This window comes from Notolepis coatsorum (assembly GCF_963971535.1).
Source record: "Notolepis coatsorum genome assembly, chromosome: 17".
NCBI classification, from domain to species: Eukaryota; Metazoa; Chordata; class Actinopteri; order Aulopiformes; family Paralepididae; genus Notolepis; species Notolepis coatsorum.
Window position 1 is genome coordinate 59,077,104 of NC_140181.1, and position 24,645 is coordinate 59,101,748.

The 24,645-nt window shown below is 43.2% G+C and overlaps 1 protein-coding gene across 1 annotated transcript in view; it reads right to left on the minus strand.

Annotated features, from left to right (window-relative positions):
- The window catches only part of lrrc47 (leucine rich repeat containing 47), a 36,970-nt gene that overhangs the window by 1,482 nt on the left and 10,843 nt on the right, over window positions 1–24,645 (minus strand). Inside the window, exons 4-6 of the mRNA XM_084332774.1 lie at window positions 17,479–17,594; window positions 6,499–6,601; window positions 2,874–2,963 (exon numbers count right to left, since the gene is read on the minus strand). Coding sequence (XP_084188900.1) covers window positions 2,874–2,963; window positions 6,499–6,601; window positions 17,479–17,594 — 309 coding nt within the window. The remainder of the gene's footprint in view (window positions 1–2,873; window positions 2,964–6,498; window positions 6,602–17,478; window positions 17,595–24,645) is intronic.

Consider the following 24,645-nt stretch of genomic DNA (forward strand, 5'->3'; position numbering starts at 1 on the left):
GTGCGAGATTATGTGCCAAATAAATCACCATTGTTTTTTGGTGAAGTGCCCCTTTATTAAGAGTTTGTTTTATTGAATATTATATCATGCTCTGATTTACTGATTATAATCATTCCAATGCACTCATAATGTACTCTGTGATCTTCGTAATGCCTTATAAGTTCTCTCCCAGATGAGTCCTCAGGTTTTTGTAGTGTTAAAATATTCAGTGGTGAGGTATGTGATCCGCCCGGGAGATTGTGGTAATTTTAGGTAAGCGACAGCAGGAAGTAGCTTCTCAGCCGTGCAAACCTAACCCCCAAGAGTTGTCTTTCAAGTCACATTGTCCTCTGTGACTGCAATCTTATTGTCATCTAATTGCCACCTAGTTGTCCTTTGCGACTAATCTAATTAAGATATAATCAAGTGGAGAAAGGGACTAAGCTGGGAATTAGCAATTGTAGTTGGTTACTTTCTCAATGATCAGACATGTTCTAGTTAACGGTAGAATCTTTAATGTCGTCAAGGAGCGACCTCTAGGCAAAAAAGCCCTGCTTGGTGTTACTTTTACCGTACTTTTCGCACTATAAGCCGCACCTGACTATAAGCCGCAGCAGCTAAATTGAATGATGTGTACATATATAAGCCGCACTGGACTATAAGCCGCAGGTGTTTTAATGTTTAATTACCATATGTAATTAGCATTGGGACACAATACTGTCGGACAAATAACAAGAATTAACTCATTTACAAGTTGTATTAAGTTTAGCAAATAAGAGAACAGATAAATAACATTTCAATGCAGTCAAAAAAGCAATATTTAGATTTTTACATTTTCGGATTTGGTCACGTCGAGTCACATATAAGCCGCACCGTTATATAAGCCGCAGGGTCGAAAAATGGGGGGGAAAGCCGCGGCTTATAGTCCGAAAAGTACGGTACTTTACACTTACTTTGTTGAAATTTCTTTTAGTTTTGGTCTGATGTGTATGTTTGAGTTGAGCGGGGATAGATGGAGGGGTTGCTACTGCTGGCTACCTCAGGTTCTCCCAAGAGAGGTCTGGAGAAATGCACACTATAATAAGTTACATTATAATGTATAAACCATATTACAACTGTGAATTTCTTCAGACTTCGCCAGAAACTGAGGTGTGGCCAGCAATAGCAATCCCTTCACTATCCCCACTCAACTCCAATCCATAATAATCAGTCAGACCAAAACAAAAGATTTAAACAAAGTGCAACACCAAGGGCTATTTGACGGTATTGCAGAGATTCTACCTTCAACAACACAACCCAAATTAAAAGAAAACTTTAATAACCGCAACTTCTGACGTTGCTAATCCCCAAAGTTGAAATGGGCCCTCATAATTTTTTTTAAATAACCAAAAATGCACCCAAAACTGCAGGCACAAGGTACGAGTCTAGATAACATCCGTGTCCCTCGCTTTGTCTGGACGCTGTAAACAAAAACGTGCATGTGGCTCTAGAGTTCCAGTGGCAGTATTGTGAGCCACCACGTGTTTAGAGTCGCTGACACTGAACACCACCGGGACCAGTCAGGGACGATGAGCTCACTTCTTCCACTGCCGGCCCAGGTCGCAGGAAGCGAGGAGAGGGGAGCTGGGTTTTTTAACACATCAAAAGGAGCACGCCATGTCTTGATGCCCTGCGTGTCGTAACACCTCTCACAATGTTGCGAGTGTCTCGTCTGTTCTGTCCGGTACACCTGTCACGTTATCAGCATGAAAGACTTTATCTTCATCAAGATCGAGTCATGGGTCAAGAAATATCCAAGACTAAAACTGATAAATGTCAAGACTGAGAATAGAATTGTGCTCAAATCTTGTTATATATGAATGATATGCTACAATGTAGGGCTGGGCGATTAATCTAGATTATATTAATCTAGATATATTAAATTAGGATTTTGGCTTCCCACGATCATGAAAACAAGATAATCGAGATAAAACGGTTATTGTGCTGCATTGCTCTTAAATTGTCTCTGGTGTTGAACGTATGGATGAAAAAATTAATTCTTTTTCACATACTGATGTCAAATGGGCCATAGTATTGTATTCATAGCTATAATATAGAATACAGTTATAGCTCTACAAACAAGGTGACGCACTCCTATCTTTTAAAGCGTGGCATTGTTACGACGGGCCCCGTCTAATAGCTGGCGCTGAATGAGTTAATAATCGTAATTATGATTATTTATTTTTTTACCATACTCAAGCAGCCCTACTACAATGGTTATATTAATGATATGTTACAATGGCATAAATGTATTGTAGTATTTAAAAAGCACTGAACAATAGAAGAGGTACAAAATGGAGATAGAACAGACAGAATATATTGCTGTCCTTTAGTTTGTTTTAAAATTAGAACGTGTCATAATCACGTTTTGCAGAAACAACAACTTACGGCTTACAGCTAACAGACAGTAACATATTAGTAAAAAATGCATCCACTCTTTATAGGTAGGCTCGGAGCAATATTACTAATACACTTTGATTTGACATTTTTGGATGTTACTCGACGCTTTTTTAATTTTTAATTTATAGCATTTTCAGCTTTTTCTGGCCACGCAGGATCGATCGAGGGAGAGAGGGAGACCGGCAGGAGAGGTAGGGAAGACATGCGGCAAATGGTCGCTGGGACTGGGAAACGAACCCGGGACGACCGCTTCGCGACTCAGCGCGCTATGTGGTGTGCTACTGGAGCGCCCCTACTCTACACTTTTCTACCATTCGGATGACGCAAGGACATGTTCACTACAGAAGGGGTGGATAACTCAATGTGGTTTCAAATAAGAACCAATGCAATTTTGCAACGGCAAAAGTTGTATCGTCAGTATACAGACGAATGAGAAAAGAAAAAGTGAAGTTTACCACAATGAGAGCGTCCATGACATCCTTACAGGTCTGCAGGTTGGTTGAGCTGGTCACCTCCAAGAACAACTCTTTGGTCGTCCTCTGGATCTGTAATAAGCAATTAAGCAATATGTATTATTATGTATCTATTTTTATTAACAAGTCATTGAGACAAATACATTTGTCTTTGCACAAAATGTTTTGTTCCAAAATGAATATCCAGGCTCCAAAAAGCACAGCTAATTGATTCATTAAAGCCACTTCATTGGCTTGTGTCCCCTTGTTAATCTGAAGACTTTCAAACTCTGGCCAAACAGCAAGGAGTACCTCATTTTCGTACGTAATTATGTATGTAACATTTTATAGTTTTTCCCAGCACGTAATTTTCTGCCAAATCTAGTGATGCACGATATATCGGCCGCAGATATAATATCGGCCGATATGGCAGTTTTTTTACACATCGGTATCGGTCCGATATCAAGATAGGGCCGATATAGGCCAATTAAAAAATATATATATTTATTTTTTTAATATTTTCTTTCCTTTTTACATGTTTTGGCCTTAAATAGTTTCAAAATATTTTCATTTCTGAAAATAAGTTACAAAAGTATAAAAAAAATAGCTCTTTATTTGATTATCATAAAAAAGTGTTTTCTATACAGAGATATCGACATCGATAAATATCGGTATCGGCCAGAACAGCAATATTAATATCGGTTATAGGTATCGGCCACAATTTTCACATCGGTGCATCACTAGAAAATCCATATTACGACCATGCAAAAAAAACATTTTCCATAAAATGTCCCCTTTAACTCATTGGGCGCCATACCCGAGTATAGTCGGGTTATCTCACCAACCGTTGAGCGCCAAAACCTGAGTATACTCTGGTTTTGATCCTTTGATATTTTCCTTTTATCCCTGTTCCTTTGAGCCCTCTATGTCTCCCTGGCTCATCTGCCTATGTTGGAATTGCAATGACGATCAAATCTCACCAGGTGGCAGTATCACCTACCTTTTAAACTGGAATGGCTTGGTGTGGATACACCTTTTCTTTTTACAAGGGCTCCTCCTCCTCGGAGACAGAGCGACCGCCTAGAGATTTTTTTGCCTGAAGCCTATTTCCCGTATACACAAGTATAGACATATACACGGGTAATCGCGATGTGATCACTGGGAATTATTCTTTTTGGAATACCTTCTGGCTAAGGTAAGGTATATTCTATGTCTATTTTACCGAACCTGAAACATGTTTTTGTAACGATCACAGTGTCGTGTTTTACGTGACGTAAAACATGCTTGACAAACACAATCGCAGTTTGTAGTTGAAACGACCCCTTGATTATTTTGTGAAGGCACATGTTATGTACATGGTATATACCTTTGATTTGGGAGTATTTGGGGTTTCAGGCGATCAACCAGAACGATTTGGGCTTATTGCATCATATCTCGCGATCTATGGAAAAAGACTGGATTATTTTGGAAAAGGGGTGATGTTTAGCGTGTAATAGCGCACAAACTAGTGTGTAGAAATGAACTGATTAGTCAGTAATGGACTATGAACAATGCCTGTCAAATGAGCCATACTATTGTCTAGGATATATATATATATATATATCGGTGGGTGACAGCATCTAATGGTGCTAGGTCAGAAAGGTAGGTGTACATGGAGGAGGACGGTAGAGAGAATCAAGCAGGAGTCAGTGTTGTAGCAGCGAGCAGGGTGTCTGCATTCCATCAGCACAAACAACTGATAACAGCAGCAGGCAGAATGGGCAGAGAGAGTTTGACATTAATGAAACAGACGTTTTTAATGTGTGTTAAAGGTTAAAAACAGTTACCGTGACAGCGCGTCACATGGCAACCAGAAGAGGGGCGAGGCCGTCATTGCTATGACGAAGATCATATAACTAAGGTTTCTTCCGGGTAAGGGCAGACTAAGAGAAACTATCTAGACACGAAGCTGACGCGAGCGGACGTGGATCAGAGACGTTCATCTCTCTCTCACCCTCGCCGGTGGGGGAGGGGAGATGACACATCATCATTAGCTTCGGCTAACGGGAGAAGGGTTTTGGCTAACGACAAGGCCTTAGCCACCATTGGACTGAACAGCAGAAGAGACGATAGAATACTAGATTTAGTTCCCAAAGACTTTCTCAAGGACAATACGAAATGCGTAACATCTGAGGCTTTTGTTTATGTAATAAACAACGTTTTCGAGAAAGGTACTACGCTGACGGTGTGAATTATTACGTTTACGGATTGCATTAAAGGGGAATGACAAAGATTGTGCAGCCAGTATGAGGAGACGTCGGAGAGATCAAACACAACGCAGAGTCAACGGATGAAGAGGTGATAACACAAGCGAACAGATGAAGAGGTGATACTGGCTGATTGATCGAAATCTAACAATAGCTATAATACAGAACACACGATGGGTCTGGTCTGCAAATATCGCTAAAATGGTCAATAACGATGGCGCCAGGTGGTACAGATGGGGAAAGTGTGTGGCGCCCAAAGAGTTAAGGTCATGTGAACAGGTTAGAATGTAAATGCGAAATAGTTTTAAGCAGTGGTTCCCAAACCTTTTCATGGCAAGGACCCCCAAATTGATACGTAATTGGCCAAGGACCCCTATTTGATAAGATTTCGTCGCTGGACGGCCGCCTGACAAGATATTTGATAACAATGATTTAATCCAAAATTCCACAACTATATCCGTCTATACTGTAGGTGGAGAGATAGAGTAGAATAGTCATTCTTATACACCCTCTCACTGTACTAACTTCTAGTGAAGAATATATTAGTGAAATTAATTCATATTCCCCCTTTTGCCTGGGGACCCCCCCTGGAACCCCCTCCAGCACCCAGAGACCCCACTTTGAGAACCACTGGGGGCGCAAACACTTGTATATCCAATGTGTAATAGACATGTCTTGATTACAATGAGTCAAAATAAATGCATTTAGAGAAAAAGGACATTTAACTGGAAAATAAGATAGGAAAGATCATCGGGTTCATAGACATCTTTGTCGCTCTCAACTGTATCACAACCAGATCTTGCATTCTGGTTCAATCAGCATTCCTTGTTCAGATTATAGTCTAAAGATTAACTTTGAAGCAGAGGTTTCATTTATGACAGGAGGGAATCATTGTATGATTAGGAAGGCAATACAATTTAACATTAAACATTAAATCAATGTTCCAAGGATGTTACAAAGTCCATGAAGAAAGTATGTTAGTAGTAGCTAAAGTGAACGTTAGTTATCCGTCAAGTCACTTAATTTTCTATCTACTCTTTGTGAGGATAAGCTAGTCACAATAACAGAGACTAGTTGGATCTTGTGTTACATTATTGAATGCTTGCTAGCCATGTCATTAAACTGACTGGGCTCCATTATCGACTGCTTAACACTTTCACTGCCACACTACTGAATGGTTAACCCTTTCACTGAGACAATGCAGGTTAACCCTTTCACTGCTGCACAGCAAAGGGTTAACCCTTTCACTACCACACTACAGAAGGTTAACCCTTTACTATCACACTACAGACAGGAAAGGGTTAACTATTGTGTGTGACTTAGGCAATGACCTGTGAAGAGAGACATCTGTCCTTTCTCAGACCAAGAACAATGACACACACCTTGGTTTTCTCGCTATTGGTGATTGGCGGAAAAGAGATCACTTGACCATCTGCATCCACGAGACAGGGATATAGAACCTTTCCATCTAGAAGCTGCAGGTATCTGTCAAGCACAAAACAATCATTTATTTTACTTGCAGAACACAGTACGACTATTGGATGGCTAGGCGCTACGTCATAATATTCCAAAACGCCACTTCCGTGTCCTGTTGCTTCCAGACGGGATATTCAAAGGCAGTAAAATGGTGCAGTGCTGTGTCCCGTGTTGCAGCAATAGAAATTGTCAACAAAACAGTCTCTTACTACCGCTTTCCTCCGTTTTTTTTTTTTTTTTTTTAATGAGTCGATACCCTTTTTCACAGACTTTGAGAAGTCAGTGAAGTAGGATGTCACAGTAAAAAGGGTGACTGGCTCCTGGGCTGTAGCCATTGCTGTTTACATTGGCCGCATTAGACTAAACATGCTAGTGGACACAGAAGTAATTTGTGACGTCACACTAGCCATCCCTATATGATTTTTGTAGTATGAACTGACAGGAGGTGGCATAATTAAACTGTAAACCAAAAATAGGTTAGTTTGATGACAGGTGTGCAGGTAACTTGGCTTGGTTTCCCCCTCTGCCAATCTGAAGGGCATTTCAATAATCAACATTATAGCATAAAGCACCTCTAAAATTCTGTTCATAATTAGTAGTCATCAATAGGTGTGACTGATTGACACCCATAAAATGATAGGTTATGGTTTTCTTTAACCCAGGCCCTATTTAAACTGTATATTTTAAGTGTCTGGCATGTTCACTAGTCCATGCCATCCTTTCACCCATCACTTTAGTATTGAGAAACTTGGCACTGTGCTGCACCCTCTCACCAGGCTCCAATACAATGGACTATGGGAATGGAGCAAAATGTTACGCATGTGAAGCTTACAGTACAATCGGATGCGTCTTCATACGTTTTACTGAGGAAATGGTTGCAAACTGTACATTGTATCAAAGGTTATGACTGGTTATGCATGTAGCTTGGAAAATTAGATAGCACTGGCCAATGGATGTCATTATAATGTTTGATACAATGAACGGTTTAATATTTTCTCAGTAGATAGTAGTAGTAGTAGTAGTAGAGTAGTAGCCAGACAATGTTTAAATAGGGCCTGGGTTTTAAAAAAGAAAGTGAAACTGTCCTTTAACTTAATAACTCAAATACATCCAAATCCAAAACATTAAAGATTCAGCACAGTGATGTTTTAATTCAGTCATAAATTGCTTATCGTGGACTGTTAATGTTGAGTACCGTTATTTTCAGCTTCAGATGAATAATTTAAACGTGTTTTAATGCACTTTAGTGTTATACGTGTTTTAGTGCACCCTCTCTGAGCAGTCAACTCTCAGTAGGCTGAGGGGGAGGAGTTCCTCTAAGATTCCCTCCTATGGGTGCCTCAAAGCCCCAAGTGGTGCCTGTGAGAACCTTTGGGAGCACTGTGTCCTCTCACTCTCAGCTAGATATTTCAGAGGAAGCCGATTGGATATCTGAAATGGCTTTGTTTTGTTGATATCCATGGGGATAGAGATCAAAGGGATTTAGTCATTTTCACAACAACATTTTGGGTAATTTTACATCAACATACCTTCTGTTAAAAGAATATTGAAAAACACCACTTTATTTTCCATTACGCACTGCATCTTTAAGATACAAGCAAAACCTTTTCACAGTTATCAGGTAAATTACTGGATGAAATCTTGTTTCCTGGAATCGCTCCCTTGCCTCATCTCACTTTATTTAACTATGAACCAGTGGTTCCTCATAAAAAACAGTTGCCTGAGAGATTATAATAATGGGACTCAATGGTTTGCAGATACGTTAATACTTAGCAAGGTTAGCAATGGAGCAGTTTCAAGCCAGCCGGCTCCAACACATACCTCACTGTAACCCCACCGTCCTAACAGAGGCATCAGCTGCATCACATGTTTTACTGGTTACTGTTGTCAGTTACACATAATTGGTCTCAAAGTATAATGCTGCCCTCATGTGTTGAAATAGAAAACAACCGGCTCATCCTTCATAGACGCAAGAGCCCCAAACAAAGGAAATCCTTGTGAAACAATGTCATCTTTGTGCCATAAACCTCAAACAAATACCCCTAGAAATAGAAAACAAAAGGCACAGCAGTTCATTGTTATGGCAACGTTCCAGTCGAAGAATCTTATTTTCACCAAAACAAAAACACAAAAACCTTTAATACTAAAATCAAAAGTCACATCTAACATGTCGGATATCAAAGCAACATGACATGATTTTCTGTCTTTGTTTCACATAAAAGGTTGTAAGCTCTTTCTAAATGGAGAAATATGGTTTAAGAGCTCAAGTATTTTTGTCGATTTATTACCTAAAACTAAGTGGCCTAAGTCTCAAGTTCAAGTTTCTTTATTAGTTGTCATACAAAAATACAGAATACTTTTATATTAAATGCTTTTTTCTGTTCTGCTCCTGAGTGTGCTAGATACAAAATTAAATAGATAAGTATAAAATAGAAGTCAAGTACGTAACAAGTGTAAACAAAAGTGTTCAAAACAAAAGTGTTCAATATACATACCGTATATACAATACAGAGTAGACAAAAATGAGTAACTGAGTTACAATACAATATACAGTACAATGCAGAAATGGGATGAGGTACAACTTAGGGTAAGGTGCAATGAGGTATGAGTTGTAGTGCAAATCTCTTTACCAATAAATATAAAGTGGGTAAAGTGGGTGCTACAGTGAGTTGTTTATTTAAAGTGAGTGTGTGCGTGTGGATTTGTGCTGTGAGTGTATTTGATGGTTTGTTACATAGTGTTATTGTCATTGAGCATCCTGATGGCCTGGGGATAGAAGCTCCTTCTGAGTCTCTCTGTGCTTGCCATGAGACAGTTGTTTGGGTGACTAGAGTCTTTGATTATTCTCTTAGCCTTACCCATGCAACGCTTGTTGTAAATGTCTTTGAGAGTGGGAAGCCCACCTCCAATTGTGCGTTCGGCTGAACGGGCCACTCTGAAGTCTTCTACGGTCTTGTGCGGTGCTATTCCCAAACCAGGAGGTGATATTGCCAGTCAGGATGCTCTCTATTGTGCATGAGTAGAAGTTCTTAACACATTGGGTGCCACGCCCCTTTGCCCAGATAACCGCTTGAGTGCCAGCGCTTTAGTCAATGGGAGGTCGGGGATATTTGCGAATGCTTAAACTATATCTTAAATTATGGCTATGGGTCTAAAAAAAAAACTCGCTTATCAATGACTTGCTTGCAGTCAACATGTACGAAACGGATTGTTTTTTGAATACGAGTATAGTTTCTGAGAGTTCTAGTAATTTCAGAGAAATTCCGCGATAATAGCCCTTTAGTGGAATACACAAAACACGTTGTAATTTTTCGGCTGATTTATGAATCGTTTTCAAATAAACGCTAGATTATCGATAGTATGTGTACTTATGCACGCTAGAGAAGCGGGCTGAAAAATCTATTATCCATGACCTGGTCAGCGCTAACGTCATACACGCACACACACACACACACGTTGTGACCGATGTGAAAAAACATCGGATTACCCCAAAACTGGTAACATAGAGTCCTTACCTCAGATCAGATGTTCTGCAAAAAGATTAATCCAATTCATGATCGCCATTCCAAATATTGATCGCGTTTATTGATCCAACGTTATAGTCCGAAACACATAATCAAAAGCTGCTCCGAGCCTCCCCAGTGAATGTGGCAACAGACACTGCTTGCCAGAGATGGGGAAACCCTGGACCCTTTTTCTGATGCACATGGCCACTCAATCCAATCCAATGATGTGCATTACCATCCGGGAGACGATAGGCGGCGGTATTTGCCCTTTTCGAGCTCAGAGCCATTCCCAATGCTAACGACAGGCTGGATGGATGAAAAATGAATGGATATCGCTAATAAAAGAAATAACGATTAAATAACGAGAAAACTCATCATTGGCACTCAACGCATGGCGAGTTAGGACGAGAAATCTCGTCGTTGGCACTCAAAGTGTTAAGGATCTTCTGACTCACTTTGAACTTCCTTAGGCGCCTAAGGAAGTAGAGGCGTTGCCGTGCCTTCTTGACTACACGGTCAATGTGTGTGGTCCATGTCAAGTCCTCGGATATGTGGACTCCGAGGTACTTAAAACTGTTCACTCTCTCGTGCCCCGTCGATGCTGAGGGGGCTGTAGTCCCTGACCCCCGACCTCCTAAAGTCCACAATCATCTCTTTTGTTTTGCTGACGTTCAGGGAGAGGCAGTTCTCCTGACACCACCACGCCAGATTCTCTACCTCTTCCAGGTAGGCCCTCTCATCGTTTGCAGAGATCAGGCCCACCACTACGGTGTCGTCATCCAATCAGCCTGTTCAAACTGAAGTTCAACTTTATCCCTGTAGCGCCGTTTTGCCTCTATTACTGTCCTCCTTACATTGTATCTCGCCGCCTTGTGTTCATTCATGTTGCCTGTCACAAGCCCGGCATTGTAAGCCGAGGTATTGTCTGTAGGCATAAGTCTGTATTGTTTAGTAAAAGTAAGGGCTTGGATTGGATACTGGATACGTTTGCAGAGACTTCAAGTAGCTTATAATGATGCCATGAGAATATTACTTAAAATACCTAGATGGTGTAGTGAAAGTGAAATCTTCATGGCTGCACGTGTCAATACCTTCCAAGCTGTTTTAAGAAATCTCATGTATACATTTATCTGTTGGCTAAATTACTCTGGAAATGAGATCATTCTGGTTTTAATGGACATTAGGTTCAGTGCCTCACGTTACCACTAGGGATGCCTCGATCACGTTTTTTGCCACCGATACCGTCTACTACCGATACACTGCCGATAACGATTGTTTTTGGTTTTCGTATAGCAGCTGGCAGTATTATACTGTAGGTCTAACACAGGCATTCTCAAAGTCCGGTCTAAATTATCTAATCTAATCTTAGAAATTAAGTAACGTGAATAGTACTGGGTGTTAAGCATAACAGTATCTAAGTTAATTTACTTCTGACCATTATAGTCAAAGTATTTTCCTATGAACTGAAACTTATAAGATGTTCTCAGTGTTAAGTTACAGCTATGAAGCACGATAGCTAATTAGCCAACAGCTGCAAAAACGAATGCTGTCAATTATGTTATAAGACATTGATATCAGGAGCCATCTGTAGCTACTGCTAGCTGGCTAGATAACGTTAGACAACGCCTCATGTATTAAACTAAAGTGAATAGTTTACTCTGTCATTTTGTTTAAACAGTAACGTTAGCTAGGTAGCTAACGTTAGCTCACAGAACAACGATAGCTAACAACTGCGAAAACGAATGCCACAATGATGATATCAGACGTTGATATCAGGAGCTATCAGTAGCTAGCCAGCTAGATAACGTTAGACAATGCCTCATGTATTAAACTAAAGTGAATACCGTAAATCCTCTAATATTGGATGGGTCTTGTATTTACCTCAGCTGCAAAGAGCACCAGGCCTTTAGAGAGAGGCTTATATAAGAGGCAGGCCTTAATTTCAGAAACTGGCCAATTGTAATTGTTATTGATTGATTGATTTTATTTAGACATAAACATATACAGATCACATGAGTATTTTCTTTGTCAGGGTGAAACTGTGGTGGATTAATGTAATTCACACACTGAAGTTGGAACTGTCTATAGGTTGCGGGGACGATTTAGCGCGTGGTACTTTCTCGACACTACCTCAGTCTAATAGAGTTGCATCGATAATATGCAGTAGCTTTAGCTAACGCTATCATAGCCATCATGATCTGTAATGTCAACTGGACAACGCCAGCCCCGCCTGCCAACGCCATATAGATAGCGAAGCCAACGTCATCCAGCCGACACCACAGATCTAGCTATGACGTTAGCTAACGCTAATGCTAACGCGAGGGAAACGTTAAAGGGGACATGTACTGCTATTCCTAGCACTATTTGGGCAACTTTACACAATTCCTGTGAGTGTATTGAAGACATCTGTAAGTTTTTCTTTTTTTAAATGCATTGTTTTATATTTCTAATCAAGTACTCAAAACCATCATTTTTCAGCTTCAAGATTTCAGGCTGTTATGGCCTGGCTCCGCCCATAAGCACTTTGAGTGACAGTCAGTCCACACAGTCTGCGACTGGTAGACAGAGAGAGAGAGAGAGAGAGAGAGAGAGAGAGGGGGGGAGAGAGAGAGAGAGAGAGAGAGAGAGAGAGATAGAGAGAGAAAAAAAAAAAAAAGACAGGCCGTTCTTTTTTTCTCTGCCTCTCGGTGTGCTGGGGGGGGGCCCTCCCTTCCTCCCTCTCTTCCTTTTTTTCTTTCTATCACTCTCCCGTTCGGAGGTGTGTAGGCCCCCCCCCCCCCCCAAGTGCTCCTGAATGCTCTCTATCTCTCTCTCTCTCTCTCTCCCTCCAGACTAGTGCATGCAGAGTATGAGGAAGTGGTTTCCACTCGCTGTGTACAGTCAGTCTATGTAGATTGTGGGCGGGCATTAGCTACAACCACAGAGCCAATCACATCACTGTCTGCTACCCAGAGCCTGAGTAACGTCATTCAGGCCTTCAAATCAGGATGGCCTAATTTACTGGAGAAGGAAATGATCTGAGCTGAATCAGAGCAAACCGCCAATATGGTATTTAGACACTAAAACACATTGATACGAACTCCTATTACTATAATACAATGCTAGAGACTGAAAAATGACATTTATAGTACATGTCCCCTTTAACACTTTGGCTGCCGGAAAACGCCTAAACACGTCATTCCCGGCCATGCTCAAGTTGCCGAAGACGCTTTACAGCGTCTTTAATATCAATATTTCAAAAATCTGGGATCGGATTCATATTTCCCCTCCGCTGGCCTGAGATCCACCAGGAGGACCCACTGAGCTCTCTGGCGGTTCAGGAGCGCCATCTGGTGGCCGATCGGCGCAATCGCTTAACAGGAAGTGCTATGGAGATTGTGCTGGTCGGCCGTATTACTTCCGGGCACTAGCTATAGGTTCCGGGACTCGATCTCGACACACTACATAGCGATCGATTGCCAATAACTCGATAAACAACATGATTTGGACGTATATACCATTATACAAGCTGGAGATGGACCGGGTAAATCGACATCCCATAATGGTAAAATTTCTACTCTACGATGATCGCCCAACGGCGCGCGGAGACTGGGGTGAGTTTTAGCGTGTAAAGTTACCGTCTTCGATACTAACTGCTATTATCAACATTTGACCCACATTGGATGATTGGTATAACGCTGCCCACGGAATTATAAACGCCCCCTAGCCCATCCGGTCAACATCAGATGACGTGTAGTAACTTCTAGAAGTACGTCTAGTTGGAATTTTTTATATCGCGCTGATTGCCATAAAACTGTATTGCATCATCAATATAATGTATTTGGGGCTATAGATCACGTTCTGGAGAAAGCTGCAGAAAGAGATGAAAACATACTTATACATTAGACCATACTTTACTATGAATATGTGAATGAAAAAGTTTAACGTTGCTACACAATGAACAATACATATAGGACTTTGAATGGGCCCTAATAATGGCAATGTAGCAATAGAATTTAAAAAGTTATAGCCCTGCAAAGAAGGGGACTTTCTCTATAGGCAAATAGAGCCGGCAACCTACGGTTGATAATGAATTTAACCCATGGCAGCCAAAGTGTTAATGTAGTCAGTGTAGAGAGAGGCAGCACTTAATTTGCATTGGCAAGAGTTTCTCATTCTATATCACGGCACGAAAAATTTAAAAAACTTTGTATTGGAAGCCAGCCTGTATTTGTCTGCATGTATCAAACCCCCGGCCATTATAAGAGGCCCGTCCTCTATTGAGTACCCTCCACTATTAGAGGATTTACGGTAGTTTACTGGGTCATTTTGTTTAAACAGTAACGTTAGCTAGGTAGCTCATGCTAGCTCAAGGTGCTCATGCACTCGACTCTTGCCGGAGCATTTGTTGACATGGGTCTGTGAGGGGGAGGGGCAAGGCATGCGCTGCTGCAGCAGCAGCTGTGTGTGCCTGAGAGAGAAGACAGCGAGTGAGAACTCCGCTGAGAATTGGATCATGTTTTCCGCGCGTGTCATTGATCGGTTTTCACGATCTGCGAAAATAAAGCATTATCGGAATTCACCAATCTCATATTTATACTGAATATCGGCCGATACCGATCGCTGGCCGATCGATCGGGACATCCCTAGTTATCACTCATATAATGTGGAGACATTGGCACAGCTGTATATTTGTGGGACATTGATGTGTATTTTAATTGATGTTTTTGCCTGTTGAGTGTAATTTATATAGGTTGTGTATGTTTTTTTTTGGACCATGAGTCCGTATTAAAGTTTGAATAGAATTGAAATTGAATTTAATACTAACAATCACTCCAAATCGTTATCAGTAGGGATGCACCAATACCGGATACTGCTATCAGATACTTTTTGTCCAATGACTAATGTCCAATGGTGCAAACTGACTGACTAAGCAAATACTGTTAATACTTTGGTCGCCAGGCTTATATTCTTAATATACCATCCTCCGCCAGCTCTATTTGTCTATGGGGATGTTTACCTTCTTTGCAGGGCTATAACTTTTTAAATTGTATTGCTAAATTGACATTACTATGGCCAATTCAACGTCAAGTATCTATTGTTCAGGGTGTAGCAACGTTATACTTTTTCATTCACATATTCATACTAAAATACGGTCTAAAGTATAAGTATGTTTTTATCGTTTTCTGCAGCTTTCTCCAGAACGTGATTTATAGCCCCAAATGCATTATATTGATGATCAAATACAGTTTGATAGGAATCTGCGCAAGATAAAAAATTTCAAATGGACGTGCTTCTAGAAGTTACTTCTGATCATCTGATGTTGACCGGATGGGGGGGGGGGGGGGGGGGGTCGTTTATAATTCTATGGCTAACGTTAGATGATTCATCTAGTGTGGGTGATATGATCATTAGAGCAGTTAGTATCGAACACGTTAAAGAAAAACGCTGAATCTTACCGTAGCTTCCTCATAGCGTTGGGCGATGAGCGTGGAACAGAAATATTCCTATTATGGGATGTAGAAATATGCGATCCATTTCCAGGTTGTATAATAGTATATACATCCAAATCATGTTGTTTATCGAGTTATTGGTAACCGATTGCTATCCGTTGTGTCTAGCTCGAGTCCTGGGACTATTACCGAGTGATCGGACCGAATTGAAATGAGCACCAGCTTCCATTTCCTGTTTCTGCTCTGGGCGATCCGCCGATTGGCCACCAGATGGCGCTCTTGAACCGTTGGAGAGTTGAGAGGGGATCAAGAGTAGATCTCAAGTTTCCGGGGGAGAAATATGATTTCGATCAGAGATTTTTGAAATATTGATATCAAAGACGTGGTACAGCGTCTTTGGCAGAATGAGCATGGCGGGGAAAGACGTCCTACAGCGTTTTTGGCGACTGTTACAAAGGATCAGATTAAACCAATATATATATTTATTGATTGATATATATTGCATAGTATTTGTATATCGTTTTGATATCCCTTGTATATTCCTTGTACATATACACGGAATATCCCTTTAGCCTAGTACAGACCATAATATTTCATTCTCCTATTGGACAGCGGTCCACAGGCGCCAGGGCCATGCCTCCAGAGTCAGGTTCAAAGCCACCGTCAAGACATGTCTGTACATGCCCGGCCTTGCCCAAGAATACGAGACAGAAATGAGGTTGGCACTAGATTGTTCGCCGTGCATATAAATATGGCGCAGGTGAATACAGAAGCACTTAGGAACTAAAGTTGAAGCCTCACCCACGATACTCCGTGCGGTGAAGTATGGCCTGTTTGGCCCCAAAGAGAGCATTGAGACCGCGTGCGAATTAATAACTGAAGTGTCAGAGTTTGGCGCTATACCGTAGAGTGCGACATATTTCTATTAAGTCAGTAATAGTCTATTTGTGTATAGTGTATCGTGCGGCTAAAGTTCTACAGTGACCAGCATCACCCAACGCTTCCTCGTACCAGCTAGAGTGCTTATCCAGGCTGGGCTGCTTTCATGGCGCTTTCACCCGAGGAGACCTAGACGAGGACCGTGTGGACATGTACACTGGATTAATCTACCCGACGACTGCATAGCCATTTACGGCTGGATTATATTTGTTTTGGTCCTGTGATTTATGGAGCGGAGAATCGCCGACGCCTACACGTGTGTGGGATTTACCCTGTGAGGAGCCACGTCGAGTCTGCGCCTCAGAGAGCCTGAGGCAGGCTAGCTTTCTTCACTGTGGAGCTACAGTCTACGGAGAACAGCTGTATTCGTCTGTGGATCAAGAGACTATTGCACCGTCTCCTGTACTTGGAGTCTCCTTAGTCATCGTTGACCAGACTCTCTACTACCGACAGATCCTCCACCCCTGCTGGCTTACAACCGGGGGGACCCTTCAGTATCTCCCGCTATATTACCAGTGCACCATAGATATAATTCCCTAAGATTCAGGTCGTATAATTACCTCCTGCGTAACCAGAGAATGGACATTCATTATTGATTTGCCTACGCACATTCCTTTGCCTTACAAGTGCATTCAAAGTATAATAGAGAAGTATATTATGTACCTTTTGCTGCAATAAATACTTAATTATAACTTTGTGTGGAACCGATTTATTGTGGGAAGTGTTCATCATATTTATATATCATGTACTGTATGGCCAGTAATTAAAGTACATAAAGCGGTAGTGGTTTAATGATACCATACTTATCAATACAGTCAGGGAATTGTACCCCTCAGTTACAGCGACCATAGTGTTAAAAGCAACGGATCAGATCAGTATTCGGTATCAACAAGACACTGAAAGTTTAGGACTCTGAATCTGTATCAGTGGTATCGGTGCGTCCCTAGTTATCAGCAGTGACAGGGTGGTATTGGCACCACCTAGTTGTCATGGTGGAGGTTCTACTGACTTGTGGAGTCCTGTGACATTCTGCCTCTTCCTCTGCTTCCTCTGCTCATCAGCCTCCAGCTGCAGCCTCTTCATCAGGTCAACAGCAGTCAACTCCTTACGACCCAGAGGCGTTATCTGACACACACACACACACACACACACACACGTAGTCAGTGGCGAGATGACAATCAACGACTGATTTTAAGAACAAGGAAGTCTAATGTTAGTCATGAACGTTGCAAGAAGTTTTTTTTTTATACTTCTAACTAAATAACAGATGATGCCTTGCTAGCTTGTTTGCTATCAAAATTAAATGGAAAACTCACAATAGTTCAAACTGAAAATAGGTTGATCTAATCATACCAAATATGAAGGTATACATTCATGGATCCATGCAAAGGTATGGCATTTTACAATGCTGTCATCCACAAGCATATATATCATATTAAGTTCATCATGTATTAAGGCTGAGCCCGAATGTTCGAACGTTCGTTCGTTATGTTAACATTCGAATTCTAAATCAAAAATTCGAATTTTACATTTTTAATAAAGAAATTAAATAAAAAAATGTATGTACCGGTATGTTTCTTTTATGAGTCTATTCATTCCGTTTGAAGCAATGTGGTTTTTCTTCACAGTTGCAGATAAAGATTAGGCTATACTAATATTATAGTATTAAAAAATACGTTATATTCATTAAAGAAAGTTGATTTAATAAAATACTTATTTAATCAGATTAATCACTTTATTCAAATCGAGGATTTAGTTTGAGGATATTTATATATAAAAGAAATGTAATTATTTAATTTTTTTTATTAAAAACTAAGGTTCGAACGTTCGTTCGTAAAACCCTGACGAAGTTCGAATCCCAAAAACAGGCTTCGGGGACAGCCTTATCATGTATTCATAGATGTAAAAAAAAAAAAAAAAATCATAGCACATTGTAATTAGTACCGGAAAAACACATACCATCAAATATATATTACATGACATTTTGGCCATATCGCCCAGCCCAACTGAAAACTTTGTGCGAATTTATACCTGGTACACTACTGTACACTACCACAATAGACTTCAAATGATGTGCTTTAAGTGTAAACGTTCAGCTTTAATTTGAGAGTATTTCCATCCAAATCGGGTGAACAGTGTGGGAATTACAAACGTTACATCAGGTTCAGGTGATTGACTTGGCTATTTCATAACATTCCACTTCTTTGCCTTAAAAAACTATTTGGAAAAGGAAACAAGAGAATAAATGGAAATGGAAATAAACAATGGAAATATAGAATGGACCGAAGGACCCATGTCACCCTTTTTTCTTTTTTGTCTACCGGTATTTGTTTTTTATTTTTATTTCCTTTTGATATTATGTCTTTATAGTTTTGTATGTTGAAGTGTATTGTCTATGTTGTTTAAAAAATGAAAATAAAAAATTACAATGGTTGCTTTTGCAGTATGCTGAAGCATTTGGCTGAATATGAGCAGATACAATTGCCCGAAACACTTCAGAATTCATCCTGCTGCTTTTTTCAGCAGTCACATCATCAACAAACAAGGGAACCAGTTCCATTGGCAGCCACACATGCCCACGCTATAACACTACCACCACCATGCTTCACTGATGAGGTGGTATGGATCATGAGCAGTTCCTTTCCTTCTCCATACTCTTCTCGTCCAATAATTCTGGTACAAGTTGATCTTTGTCTCATTTGTCCATAGGATGTTGTACCAGAACTGTAACTGAGGGGTACAATTCCCTGACTGTATTGTTAGATATGATACTTACTACCACTACCTCTTGTACTTTAGACTCTGGCCACCCAGTACTAGGCATAAATAACTATGGTAAACACTCCCACGTAGATGAAACGATCCAACACAAATGTACCAAGTCGAAAGTCTGCGTTTAATAATAATTAATACATAGCAAAAGGTATGTAGAGCAATCACTTAATTACATTTATGATTTGAAATAGGATGCACTTTTATGGCAAATGAGTATTCGTTGGTATATCAATAGAGAACGTCCAATCTCTGGTGGCGCAGGCGGTAAATATACAACCTGGAATATTTAAGGAATAATAGCAATGATACTTTAATGATTATAGAACTGGATACACTAGGGGGGAATTCCGGTCGCTTGTAAGACAACTGGAGAAGGGGGGGGGGGGTAGAGTCTGGCTGTATCCGTCTGGCCGAGGGTATCCTGGGAGAACCCACGGTTGTGCGGCTCGGTGCCTCAGCGATCCTCGATCCACAGATGAAAGCAGTTGGACTCTCTGTGGGCCGGCTTCCTCCGGTCCACGATGGAGAGACGTGAAGCGACCTCGTCGTGTAGAGCGTCTCCTCACCTGTCGTCCTCTCCGGGGGGGGGGGTTTCCAACACACGGCAGTGTTGGTCTTTATCCATAGAATAATCACTGTATACAAAGCATAATCCGTGCCTGGGAAGGCGGGCTGTCGTCGGTAGAATAATCCGGTATGCAGGTCCACTCGCTCGTCGGCTCTGGGGCTCCTCGGGTGCAGCCTCACATGGGGTCGGCCACCCTGGATAAGCAGCCAGTTCTACCCGAAACGATGGGGGTACTGACTACGATAGTATTCTCACCGCACGAAGCACTACATATGAATAGACTATTATTAGCTTAATAGACTACGTCCAACTCGACGATATAGTGCCAAATATGACTATTCAAATATTAATATACACGATGTCTCAATACCGATGGTAGGCCGAACTTGGCCTTACTCCCACACGTGGCGTCGCGGGGAGGCTTTACGTCTGTCACTCTATTGGAGGGTAAGAAACTGGACTAAAAGGAAGTCCTACTTTAGTAGCGCAGTATATATACGCACTATGAACAAATAGTACCATTAGTGGTGCGGTAGCCAGATTCCTACGCGGAACTAGGACTTGTTCGTACATGTTGAGCGGTACGTTTGAACTGGGTCTGGGGGGTATGGCAGCCTGGCACCAAGGTCTCGACCAATAGTAGAATGGAGACTATTATGGGATGTTCAGTAGGCTAGAATGGATATTCAATGCATATTGTACAAGGAATATACAAGGGATATCAGGGAATATTAGAGAATATACAAATACAATTAAATATATATATATAAATAAATATATATATTCGGTTTAATCTGGCCCTTCACAACAGCCACCCCCTGATTGGTCCCAGACCTAATCAGTTAAGCAGAGACAGATTAATCGCGTTGTCTATTTACACATAAGGGTTTGCTGTAGGGGTCAGTCAACTTCACAAAGTCATAGGGTTATAGGGTCATGGTCATCATCGATTGTGTCTGGGAGTCGGGGCAGTTCTATGAGTCTCGCCACGGGACGGGTGTAAGTGCGACCCTGGACAAGCACTTCAGCTGCTCGGACCTTGCCGTCGGCACCGGTGATCACTTTGCTTACGCGGCCGGCCGGCCACATAGCTCTGGGCAGTGATTGATCAATAATCATGACGACTGTTCCTTCTGTCAAATTGTCTCTCTCCTTTACCCACTTCTGGCGGGTCTGTAGAGACGGTAGGTAGTGCAGTAGGAAACTGCTCCAAAACTTGTCGGCTAATACTTGGCTGTACCTCCACATTCGTCGGCCGTTCGCTTCTTCAGGCCGGTACATTGTCTGGGGTAACGCGGGATCTAGCCGCCCCATCAGGAGTGTGTTGGGGGTAACTGGGTCGATATCCGCCACATCGCTGGAGACGTAGCCGAGGGGCTTAGAGTTCAATACTCCCTCAATCTCCGTGAGGACTGTCATTAGGACTTCTTCCGCCACAGTCTGGGCCCCAAGTACTGCGTACAGGGCTGTCTTTATGGAACGCACTTCCCGTTCCCAAGTACCACCGAAGTGGGGTGCGTTTGGGGGGTTGAATTGGAAGTCAATCTGTGCTGGAGCGAGGTGGGTCTTAAGTTCTGGGCCCATAGCTTGGAAGCTCTCTCTCAGCTCTCTTTCGCCGCCTTTGAAGTTTGTCCCATGATCGGACAATAGTGTAGACGGTCTTCCTTTCCGTGATGTGAATCTACGGAAGGCCATAAGGAATGAGTCTGTGCTCATGGTCGGGAGAAGCTCGATGTGTATCGCTCTGGTGGTCATGCATTTGAATACAATACCCCACCGCTTCTCGGTTCCTCTTCCTTTCTTTATGTGCAGCGGGCCAAAGCAGTCCATACCCGTTGAGTGGAATGGCTTGTCACCGATTCGGAGGCGACATGGAGGAAGGTCAGCCATCCTTGGTATGCTGGGCTGCGCGCGCCACTTGCGGCAGTCTAGACATGTTCGCTGGAAGCGTCGTACCGCCTCTCTTCCTTGTAGGATCCAGTAACGACGTCTGATCTCCGCGAAGACTCTTTCTGCTCCTGCGTGATGTACATCCTCATCGTATTTCTTTATAATCAGCTCTGTGACCTTGTGTCGGCTGTTCAATACGATCGGGTATTTAATGTCATCCGGTAGATTGGGGGCTCTGCGTAGGCGACCACCCACTCTGATGAGGGTATGAGCGTCGCTCTCGGGGGCCAGATGAATTAATCTGCTGTCGGATGGGACGGGCTTTCCTCCCTGTAGACAGGCCAATTCATCGGGGAACGAGTCTCTCTGGGCTCGCTGCAGTAGAAGCAATTCTGCTTCCTCGTAGTTAGCTGCTGACATTTCAGCGGGGGACTTACACTCCGGGTGGTGCCGCAGGAATGTCCTTTGTTGTGCACTCTCTATGGTAGTGCAATCATCTATGTTGGGGTCTGCGGAGATAACAGTGCTCAATCCACAGAACATAGGTTTCTTATTCTCAGCCTCCTCTTGACTTGCTTCCCTCGGGATAGGCGTGGGCCACTCTCCTTCCGGGAGCTTTAGGAATGCTGGGCCGTCACTGTAGACATTGCGACGGGTGAGGTCATCTAGGGGCATTCCCCGGGTGATGACGTCAGCTGGGTTCTGTTTTGTATCAACGTAGCGCCACTCTGTTTCTCCGGTTAACTCTTCGGTTAAGTCTTGAATCTCTGTGACTCTGACTCCCACGAAGACTTTGTACTTGCATGAGTCCGATTTGATCCAGGCGAGTACTGTCGTGGAATCTGACCACAGGATTGTTCTAGACACCGGTATGGTGAGCTCACGTTGGATGAGCGTGGCTAGGTGCGCTCCGGCTAGGGCTGCGCAGAGCTCTAGACGTGGGATAGATTGTTGCTTGCGTGGGGCTATTCTCGAGCGGGCGAGGACAAATGCTGTGTAGATCTCTCCCCCCTCTTCTTGGGCCCGCAAGTAGGCTACTGATCCGTATGCGACCTCTGAGGCGTCACTGAAGACGTGTAAGTCCATTTTACATGTCTCTGGCCTCACCGTGGGTGGGAAGTAGCTTCGGCGCATATTAACGCCTGGGAGTGAGTGGAGCTCCATCTCCCACTCTCTCCAGGTGGATGCAAGGTGTGCGGGAATGGGGTCGTCCCAGCCCTGGTCCTTGTCCCACAATGCTCGTACAATCATTTTTGCCCTGGTGGTGTACGGTAGAATACATCCTAGCGGGTCATATTGTCGGGCGAGTGTCGTGTACACACTCCGTCTGGTGGTCGGCGCCGCCGCCGGCCTTCCCTGCTCCGTAGTCAGGGGCTTGTGTCTGTAGTGAAGCGAATCTGTTTTGAATCGCCACACCAATCCCAGGGTCATCTCCTGGGCTTCTCCCGGGATTGTAGCCATCCAGGTCTCGCTGCTGGCTGCCTTGTCCTCGGAGGAGAGGCTGCGCAGTACTTGCGGATCGCTGCTGGCCCACTGCCTGAGATCAAAGCCGCCTTTGATCAATGAGGCGCGGAGTTTAATCAGGAGAGCCTCGGCTTCTTCCTGGGTTGAAAGGCTTTGTAGACAGTTGTCTACGTAGAAGCTGTTCTTTACGCTGTGTCGGACCTCTTCGTCCGCTGCTGGATCCTCTGCTACATGTTTCTGTAGTGCAAATGTAGCACAGCAGGGGCTGCACGTCGTTCCGAAGGGGAGGACTTCCCATTGGTAGATGGCTGGGTGCTTATCTCCTGGCTTCTCTCTCCATAGGAACCGTAACAGGGGCTTGTCCTCCTCTACTAATCTCACCTGCAGGAACATTCCTTTAATGTCCCCGCTGATGGCCACCTTTTCCTGGCGGAAGCGGAGTAGAACGCCGAGTAGGGAGGGGCCGAGTGTGGGACCGGGCAGTAACTCTTTATTCAGATTTTGGGATCCGATCTGGTAGCTGCAGTTAAATACTATGCGGTCTTTACCGTTGTGATGGACCTTGTGGTGAGGCACGTACCACGATTCGGTGGTCTGGTCAGCCTCTTTAATGTCCATCTTTGTGACGTGTCCCGCTGTGATGAGCTTCTCAATCTCAGCGCGGTATACACTCTCTTGGGCGGGGTTCTTGGCTAAGCGCCGCTCCGTGTTCAGCAGGTACCGTTCTGTGGCGTCTGTCTTGGCGTGGAAAGTAGGCATTCCTTCTCGCCGCAGGAGTGGCGTGGCGTATCTCAACACGCCGTTGACCGGGACTCTCTTGGTCCCTGTCTCGAGGAGGTGAATGGCGTAAAAGTCATCTTTAGAGCGAATGTCTTTCTTTCCGTTCTTAAAGGGCATTTGTTCCAAGGTCCATAGCCGCTCTACGTGTTGCAGGAGTGCGGTTTCTCCCTCTGTGACTCGGGAGTGGAGACATCTAGTGGCTGTACTTCGGTTGAGAGATTTGGCGAGCGGGCCTTGGAGAGTCCATCCCAAACGGGTCTCGACTGCTGCAGGACAGCCTCGGGGTCCGGTATGAACCCGGTCTATCGGGACAATGAGGTCTGCATGGTCGGAGCCTATCAACAGGGTCGGCATAGCATTGTCTATGAGCGGGATCGGTAACTTGCGCAGATGTGCATATTTCTCCATCAGCTTGGCGACGGGGTATGTGTACCGCGACAGTCCTATTTCTTGGCTGGTGAAAGCGTCTGTAATCTGGTACCGTCGCTCAGGCTGGCCGCTTGCTGCGATAGAGAATGAGACATTCTCGCCCTTTATCGTCTTCAAATCTCGTCTTATTGTCCGAATTGTCATTTGGGTTTCGCTTCCCCGCAGCCCTAGCTGGGCCGCAGCGGAGGCGAGCAGAAGGGTCTTCTCTGACCCGTCATCGAGGACGGCGTAAGTGTCCAGGACTTTATTCTGGTAGCTTAGTGTCACACG